Source organism: Ailuropoda melanoleuca, chromosome 1 (genome assembly GCF_002007445.2).
Source record: "Ailuropoda melanoleuca isolate Jingjing chromosome 1, ASM200744v2, whole genome shotgun sequence".
Classification (NCBI taxonomy): Eukaryota; Metazoa; Chordata; class Mammalia; order Carnivora; family Ursidae; genus Ailuropoda; species Ailuropoda melanoleuca.
This window is the reverse complement of record NC_048218.1, coordinates 89,615,162-89,625,399: the sequence shown is the minus strand read 5'-3', so window position 1 is coordinate 89,625,399 and position 10,238 is coordinate 89,615,162. Positions and strand designations below refer to the sequence as shown.

The 10,238-nt window shown below is 34.4% G+C and overlaps 1 protein-coding gene across 1 annotated transcript in view; it reads right to left on the bottom strand.

Annotated features, from left to right (window-relative positions):
- The window catches only part of SPATA16 (spermatogenesis associated 16), a 200,799-nt gene that overhangs the window by 63,447 nt on the left and 127,114 nt on the right, over window positions 1–10,238 (bottom strand). Inside the window, exon 5 of the mRNA XM_034672863.1 lies at window positions 603–750. Coding sequence (XP_034528754.1) covers window positions 603–750 — 148 coding nt within the window. The remainder of the gene's footprint in view (window positions 1–602; window positions 751–10,238) is intronic.

Here is a 10,238-nt window from a genome sequence, read left to right as displayed (position 1 = left end):
GGTATTTATGCAAAGAATACAAAAGCTTGAAATCAAAGGGATACATGCACCCTGATGTTTATAGCAGCATTATTTACAATAGCCAAAAAATGGAAGCAGCCCAGTGTCCATTGACCGATGAATGGATAAAGAAGAGGTGATATATATATATATACACAATGGAATGTTATTCAGGCATAAGAAAAGAATGAAATCTTGCCATTTGCAGCAACATGGATAGAGCCAGAGAAGTTTAATGCTAAGCAAAATAAGTCAGTCAGAGAAAGAGAAATACCATATGATTTCATTCCTATGTAGAATTTAAGAAACAAAACAAATGAGCAAAGGAAAAAAAAGAGAGGTAAACAATGAAACAGACTTTTAGCTATAGAGAACAAAATGATGGTTACCAGAGGGAAGGTGGAGGGGGGGAGAGATGGGAGATATGGGTGGTAGGGATTAAAAGTGCATATATAATGATGAAAAAATATAATACAATAAAATGAAAAAAAAAAGACCCCAACAATGTACTCCTAAAACTGAAACAATGAACAAATAAACTAGAAATGGCCCTGTATTTGTTTTAATGGAAATAAACTATCAGCTGACAACTTGAATATTACCTGTGTAGATATATTCCACATATGCAGGATGAGTTTTTGTGAAAACCTCTCTTACTTTTTCTATTTTATCAGCTCTGATTTTTGTTGCAAATGGTGTATACATAACTGAGAACGATTCCGCTCTGGTGATGGCTTCTTCAATCATGGCCTGAGAGGAAGCAAACAACCCATTTGGCATCAATAACAATAAATGACTTTTTAAGAATGTAAAAAAATATAATTACCTTTATGGATGATTTAAAAATCTATATACTGTACTGCAAAGATAACATATTTTGGTCTTGAATATTCATTAGAATAAAATTTTAATTAGTTCTGGGAATACTATTTCATATTAAGAAAACCAATTAAATGAAGAAAGTTTGTAAACAGACACCTCTACACTGAGCTTGCTTTAAGATAAAAATAAAAGTCCTATTTTCCGAGGTGTCATTTTTACTTGATTTTAAAAAATCAAATTTTTAAGTCTAACATAGTGATCCTACTCTCAAACAGACATTGATGAGCGATTTGTATTTAAAAAAACTAACTGAAATATCTAGATCTAAGTATTTTCTATAAATAACACAAACTAGACGAAGTACATTTTTTTCTTCTTCCAATAAGTGGGAAAGCCTTTTGGAATAAGAAAAACCTTTCTCAACTTCCTTCCACTAAAGCTTCCCTTCCCTCCAGATCACAAGAGGCACTTGACATGGATTGGCCATTTAAGAATTTCTTTAAATTTTCTTTGCTCATGTACCTTTCTTGATAAAGCCTGCCATCACCCTGAGCTTCCTGTTTTAACTAGGTTCGTTACTGTTTGAACAGACCAAAAAGAAAGTTATGTGAAGTTTTAAAAGGAATTTATTCCTTTCCTACTTTTCCTTCTAATGAGGCTTAAACATTGAATAAAAAGTGGAAATGTCCATAGTTATCTCATTTTTCTGAAAATAGCATAAAAGCATATTACAAAAATTCATATTTATTTATAGGAATAAATTTTTTCAGTGACAACTAAGAGGACCAACAACCTTAAGGAAAAATCATAGATTTGAACTGTCCAACAAAAGAAAAACCATTTAACAAACAGCAATTTATATTATTACTGGCATAGCATTTTGTAAACAAGTTTCTGATTGATATTAAGAGCAATAAGGAGTTGATTTTAAGCTGAGAAATGTAATTTAACTTGTTCACTGCCTAATCCATTTCTCAGTGACTTCGAATGGCCTCTATGATCATCTATATTGTGTGTAAAAGAGCAGCTTTATAAGCATTTTCGGGATACAAAGTGTCCTCCTTTCTCTGAGACTCATTAGAAAATTATGTAAACTTTCTAATTTACATTTTAAATTTGTTGTGGGGCAAATTTCTGAATGGCTGAATGAAGGAATTTACATTGCCCACAACATTGCCCTTCCCAGGTTTAAGGAATTGGCCTGGGAACAAAGAATACAACTGTGATTCCAAACCCAGAACCAGCACTCAGTGGAGGTAGCAATGGATTATGAACATGAAACAGGACCTGGGTGCTGAGGCCTCAGTGCCAGCTTTGGAAGGCTAACAAGCTCTGGAATTCAGAGATGTGGACTGAGAACTCAAACGTGGTGTTCAGGCACCAGGTTCTGGTCCTCCAGCAAAAATAAAGATCCTTTATACTAAGAAGGAGAATAATTTTCCAGTTTGGGGCTTACATAGGTTCACTGCTGGAACCAATCTGGGAATGGCCTGCCCACACCAAAAATGTAAGTAGTCACACCTAGATAAGTATGGAGGATATGCTGAAGAGGGAAGCTGTTTCAGACCTCAGTTCTAAAGGTCGCAATCTGACTTCTCTACCTTTTGTAGACTGTTCCCATATTAGCTTGCAGAGTTGCTGTAATGATGTATCACACGCTGGGTGCCTTAAAAGATGGAAATTTATTTTCTCGTAGTTCCAGAGGCTAGAAGTCTGAGATCAAGGTGTTGCCTGCAAGGTTGATTTCTTCTTAGGCCTCTTTCCTTGTCTTGCAGATGGCTCTGTAGCTTCTCCTTGTGTCTTCACATTGGTTTTTCCTCTGTGTATGTCTGTATCCTAATCTGTTCTTCTTATAAGGACATCAGTCATATTGGATTAAGAACCACCTAAAGATTTCTTTTGAACTTAATTACCACTGTAAATACCCTATTTGAAATACAATGACAATCTGTAGCACCTGGTTAGGACTTCAGCATACAAATTTGGGGGGAGGGGGTGCACAACTCAGCTCATAATATTTCCTAACTCTCAAACAGCTTTTCTGATGGTCTCTCTAAATATCTTAATGAAGGGTATTTTGCTTTAAATTCTGAATCAAAAAATATTAATGAAATTATTAATACTTTAGTTTGCTTCCAGGGAGACATTAACAGTATCCCAGTAAGGCCAGGATAGAAGAAAACACTCTCTCCATCCCATTTCTTTTCCAATTGCTGGCAGCTTAAGTGACTGCTGGCAGGGTAACTTTGCTAAGCCATTTCACAGCAGGGACAGGGACAGGGACAGTAAGACTCATGCCCAAGAGCCTATACCAGCTTTTTTGCAAGTGGCAGAAGTGTGGTTTTTGTGTGGCAGCTGGATCTGTTCATTTAAGGCACTGTACTCTTGGCTTGAGGCTCAACGAATTGCATTTAGGCTTTCACAGGGCTCTCCACTTGGGAGGGTATGTGCTGGAGCACGGTTTCCCTTTCTCCCTAATCAGAGCCAGTAGAAATGGGATCTTTTTTGTGGCTTCTGCCCTCCATGTTGAAGATGGGTAAGGAGGTGGGTGAGTGAGCATAAGTGTGTATGTAAGAATAATATTTGAATTCTCCATAGAGATATTTTCTCAAAGGACATTATTATAAGCTCAAGAAGAAATACCATAACATGGAGAATGAGAATACAGATTACTCTTTCACCAGATCCTGACATATCCTTGTATTTTAATGTACTAATGTTTTTGTTCTTCTACAGACAATCTTGAGGCTTTGAACCTCCTCACATTGTTCTTGTAAAGGAACAGAATATATAGTATATGTATACGTATGTCTACATACATAGCATTTATATATATTATATATATGTATTATATGTATGTATATATGTATTATATATACACATATATTATATATACGTATTATATTTAATACATTATATATAATACATATTATATATATTATATATATGTATATAATATGTATTATATATATATATAACACATTTCTGGTACATTATTGAATGACTCATGAGTGAAATAACTAGAAAATATTAGCTTTACTAAAACAGAGGGAATTTTTGACTGTTTGGATTAGGCTCTAAAATATCAGGTTTTCATTTTGTGGTGGTATTAATGTAATAATATAGGGTTGGGCTTATCTTTCATGAAGAGTCTAATATTTGTAAATTGAAAAATTATACTTAAGAAATTTTAAACACTAGAATATTTTGTAATAATCATAGCTATTAAAATATGGATTGTAATCTATTTTTTATCAACACTGAAAAATTGTCCTTGATTTTGAAGATAAACAGAGGAAGAGACCAGGTGAGGAATTGCAGCTTGTAAAAAGTTAAGCTGTACTAAGAAATTTGTTGCATTTCTATACACCACTAATGAAGCTGCAGAAAGAAAAACTAAGAAATCAAGCTCATTTACAATTGCACCGAAAATAATAAGATACCAAGGAATAAACCTAACCAAAGAGGCCAAAGATCTGTACTTGGAAAACAGTAAGACACAGATGAAACAAACTGAAGATGGCACAAAGAAATGGAAAGACATTCCATGCTTGTGGATTGGAAGAACAAATAGTGTTTAAATGCCTATACTTTCCAAAGCAATCTACACATTTAATGCAATTCTTATCAAAATACCAATGGCATGACTCACAGACCTAGAACAAACAATCCTAAAATTTGTGTGGAACCATAAAAGAGCTCAAATAGCCAAAGAAATCTTGGAAAAGAAAAACAAAACTGGAGGTATCACAAGTCCAGATTTCAAGTTATATTACAAAGTGGTAGTAATTAAAACCATATAGTACTTGCATAAAATTGACACATAGATCAATGGAATAGGACAGAAAACCCAGAAATGAACCCACAGTTATATGGTTAATTAATCTTCGACAAAGGAGGAAAGAATATCCAAATGGGAAAAAGTCTCTTCAACAAATGGTGTTGGGAAAACTGGACAGCAACAAAATGAAACTGGACCACTTTCTTACACCATACACAAAAATAAACTCAACGGGGATTAAAGACCTAAATGTGAGACCTGAAACCATAAAACCCCTTCAAGAGAGCACAGGCAGTAATCTTTTGACATGGGCTATAGCAACTTCTTCTAGATAGGTCTCCTGAGGCAAGGGAAACAAAAGCAAAAATCAACTATTGGGACTTCATCAAGATAAAAAGCTTCTGTACAGTGAAGGAAACAGTCAACAAAACTGAAAGGCAACCTATGGAATGGGAGAAGATACTTGCAAATGACACATCTGGTAAAAGGTTAATATCCAAAATATATAAAGACCTGATACAACTCAATACACAAAAACCAAATAATCCAATTAAAAATGGGCAGAAGACATGAATAGGCATTTTGACAAAGAAGACATGTAGATGGCCAACAGACACATGAAAAGATGCTCAACGTCACTTATCGCCAGGGAAATGCAAATCAAAACGACAATGAGATATCACCTCACATCTGTCAGAATGGCTAAAATCAATAATATAAGAAACAATAGCTGTGTGAGAATGTGGAAAAAGGGGAACCCTTTTGCCCTGTTGGTGGGAATGCAAACTGGTGCAGCCACTTGTAGAAAATAGTATGGAGGGTCCTCAAAAATTAAAAGTAGAACTACCCTATGATCCAGCAATCACACTACTAGGTATTTATGCAAAGAATACAAAAATACTGATTCAAAGGGATACATGCACCCTGATGTTTATAGCAGCATTATTTACAATAGCCAAAAAATGGAAGCAGCCCAAGTGTCCATTGACCGATGAATGGATAAAGAAGAGGTGGTATAAATATACAATGGAATTTTATTCAGGCATAAAAAAGAATGAAATCTTGCCATTTGCAATGACACGGATGGAGCTAGAGAGTATTATGCTAAGAGAAATAAGTCAGAGAAAAACATTTCAATCATGTGTGGAATTTAAGAAACAAAACAAACTAGCAAAGGGAAATAAAAGAGAGAGAGAGGCAAACCAAGAAACAGACTCCTAACTATAGAGAACAAACTGATGGTTACCAGAAGGGAGTAGGTGGAAAGGATGGGTTAGATAGGTGATGGGGACTAAGGAGTGCACCTGTTGTGATGAGCACTAGGTGATGATGGAATTGTTAGATCACTATATTGTACATTTGAAACTAATATTACATTGTATGTTAACTAACTGGAATGTAAATAAAAACTAAAAAAATAAGCTGTACTAAAAATAAACGTAGATTTCAAATGATACTTTTTAATTTGACAAAAATTTTCTGCAGTTGAGTTATTCTTTCCCTATGTGAGTTTCTCTGGTGTCAATAAATGTTTCACGTGCGCAAAGAATATGGAAGACAGTCCACATGTCCTGTTGGTAAGTGTACATTGCTGTTAATTATGCTTTCTCTGTTGCTACATACACAAAGAGCTTTGAAATTAGGTGTTTACATTTGGGGCTTCTAATAATTCTCTATTGTTATCCTCACATTTACCAAGTTTTAAACCTTATAGTTACATAAACCAAGAATGAATGTGGGCAGCTCATTTCCTCTACAAACAGTAACATAATAATTTCTCCTTATTCTTTAGCTAAGCAAAAAGAGCCATTTGCTACCTCAGAAATCAATTTGGCCAGGATAATTTTATAACAAGCGACATGATGGGGGAGACAAGGGAAGGAGAGACACTCCATCAAGAGTAAAGGAAAAGTCATCAAACTAGAGGGAAAAGATGACTAGCGAAAAAGAAACAAAATGCACTCCCTCTTCTAAATCCAAGAAGGTTGCTTCTTCCTAGTAAATTTTTAAGAGCACTCAGGGTGCCTAGGATAAATCTGGCAGAAACTACAAACCACAAACATTTTCAGGATGATGGGATTATGAAATTTTCCCCCCTGCTTTTTTTCTGGAGGATTTGGACAAACTGCAACCTTTTAACAATGTGTCCAGTGATAGTGGTTCAGTAGCAGAAATCTTGTTAGTTCTAATTAGAAAATGTGATCAAATTATTATAGATTATTATCAAATTATTCCTTTAATGCTTCCAACATCAGGGTTGACCATAATTGCAGTAAATTGCTTTACTTACAAGATTATATCTGGAAGGAACCTTGGGAATTTTCCAGGCCAATTCACTGAATTGGAGATGAATTAAGTGACTTGAAGAGGCTTAAGTGACTTTTTTCAGGATGAACAGCTTTTTAATTTTATAGAATTTAGAATCGGGGTTTCAAATATTATATTTCACTTTCTCCTCAAAAATTATGGTTTTACCTCCTGGGTTTTACTCTCCTGTTTAAGACAGTCATTATAAACATTAGTTTAAATTCTAAATTGTTTAATATACTTTAGTTTTGCAGTATATGTGAGTGCTATAGAATTTTAGAACATATACATGTGTATGGGTCCTGGGCATGCAGTTGGCATTTTTCAGACCCCCTTGCAGTTAAGTGTAGCCATGTGGCTCTGCGTGGATCAATGGAACATAAGTGGGAATGATACTCTTTCTAGGCTGGGCGAATAAAACTCTGCCTCGTATAATCCTCCATTTTCTTTCTCTATCAGCTTCCTGAAGAGGGAGGACTCTCAGGACATGGAGGAAGATGGAGCTACATGGTGGAAGAACTATGGGTTCTCATTATTGCTGATTTGTGGAGAACCAATCTCCTGAACTCCCACATTGAACTACAGCATGAGTGAGAAAATGACTACTATTGTCTAAAATTACAGAAATATTGGGAGTTGTTTGTTGTAACAGTTAGTTGATCCTAATTCACAAACAATAATAAAAGAAAATTTGAATCTCTTTCATAATCTATTTTTTTCTACTAAGCTTTATGTATTATTTAAAATGTAGACAAAAAACATGGTATTTTAAGAGAGAAAATAACTTTTCACTTAGTAGTGTGAGAAATGCTTTTTTATATCCTATTTCCTTTAATCCTCACAAAGTCCATCTAAGTAGGTGTTACTAGTGAATGAATATTATGATTATATTATTTTCAGAGTTAGCATTAGACACATAGGAAGCAGGGCTCTACTTGCAAGCTACAAATAATTGAGATGGGAATCTTTAGTCTTTAGTGGCTAATACGGTTCTTGTTATCATATTAATAATGATGTAATTTTGAATGATGACTAGAATTTTCTAGAAAATGGAAAAAGAAAATTTTTGTAACCAACAATTTTCTAATTCAATCCTTTGAATAAATGAGTTCAATTTGAAAGATTCCAATTTTCTTGAAATTTAGAATTAAGTTAAAGAGCAAATTTATCTAAAGAGCAAAATATCTTACCTTGAGAATTCCTTATAAACCTATTCACTATATCACTTATGCAATAGCCAAGATGGACATTTTTATGATGATTTTATTAATATAATGGTTTGTCAGAATAAAATATGTAATAATTGATTGTTTGCCCCTGCCTTGATGATCAGCATTTTAATGCTGAAATATTACCTGTATTTATGGGAGTTCTTTTATTAAACAACCTTCACTGTGAGTTCTGTATTTTTGCAATATAAGGGAATATTTGGCAGCTTTGCCATTACATTTATCAGTCCAGTGATGTGAAAGTTATGTCTTCATGCAGTTTAAATCAAGATATTTAAATTTTTATTTGCAGTATGTGGAAATGACCAATGATAGTACGAAAAGGTTACTTGTACCAAGGTGAGCAAACTTTTATATAACTGTTATGAATTCTCTACTTTGCAATCCATCTTGTTTAAAAATAGCCACAATAAATATCATTTTAAGTTCTAAGGCATTTAATTTTACTTTAGTTTTGCAGTGTATGTGTATACACTGTATATATATATATATATATATATACACACACACACACCCACACCCACACAGTATACACTGTGTATATATAGTGTGTGTGTGTATATATAGTGTTTGTGTGTGTGTGTGTATATATATATATATATATCCGTATATATATATTGTGTGGGGGTGGTGGGGGCGTGTGTATACTGCTGTCCACTATCCAGTCTGGTTAGGGTTAGAGTTAAGGTTTTGATTATATATGATGCTTCCATTAGTTGAATAACTACAGCATTTAATGCCTAAAATTTAATCTGTATTAATTTTTAATCATATTTGGTAGCAAAATTTTATTTCTATGCCCCTTTAGCACAGAACTAAAGAGATGAAAGGATTCGAAGATATTATTTTAAAATCACTCAACTTTATAACCAAGGAAACTGAGGCTTGTTGAGTTCTGGTGACTTAGGTCACACAAAATAAGAGAAGGAAGCAGGACAAGAGTGCAAGTCTCTCCAAAACCAATGCTTTCTTTTCCACCCGGTGACTTCTCATCCTTCTAGTTAGATTGCAAATCCCTAGAGGTATAAGATCAAGTTTTACTTTATTTTTTCTTTCTCCATGATTATCTTATTCCTGTCTTCAAAGACAGTAAGAACTTGACTCTAACAGAGAAACAAATAGACCACACCAAACCTAAAGCAGGTCAAGATCCTCTTCACAACAATAACTCTAACACAAAACAGAATATTCATTCTTCACACCTACTGGCCACAATAAGACTGCTCTGCCTACAAGCCCCTCATTAGATTTAAGGAATGCTCTCAATAAGCATGCCTGTCTCAAAAAGAAACACTTACAAAAATTAAATGAAAGGCTTCTTGATAAAGCAACTTAAATAATAATGTGCTTGGGTTGGTCTAGCTTATTTAATGGCAAAGCACATATAATTTATAAATAGAATTTAAAGTACATTCTTGTTCTAAAGACCCTGAATAATTTTCTGTTTGCACATTAGAGAAATACCAGCTGATAGAAACTCAGAGTTACAAGTGTGGGTTTCAGCAGCCTCCAGACTCTTTAGGATGCCACAGAGCTTTTATTCTTGATGACTTAAAATGAATCACCAAAAGGTATCCCAGGAATAAATAGCTACATTACCTGTAATTATTTCATAAGCACAAACGGGTATTACTAATGGGCTTTAGCCTCTAAGTTCAGTGGTAAATGTCAACACAGTTTGGGACCCTTTTTTGTCATTGTGCATTTCTTCTCTGTACTTAGTTTAATTATATGAAGGTAGATATTCCTTTCCCTAACTGTATATTGCTTTCTGATTGTATTTCTTGACTGGTGGTTTTAGATTGGGCTTGCTGGTGCACAAAGCTGATTAATGGCAGAGTTGGGACAAGAATCTGGTGACCTGGTTCCTAGACGTGTACTGCTTTTTCCACCAAGCAGTTATTTCTTAGGCTACTATGCAAGACACCTTTGAGTGGAAAAGTCTAGGATGCCCTTGAAAAACTGTATTTTGGAGAATTTGAAGGAATCCAAATATGTTTAATTTGGAGACAAGACATAAGTTGCAGGGACTAACTTTCTGTCATCAGAGAGCAAGCTACTGTTGTAGACTTCATTTAATCTACTGATAAATCTGTAAC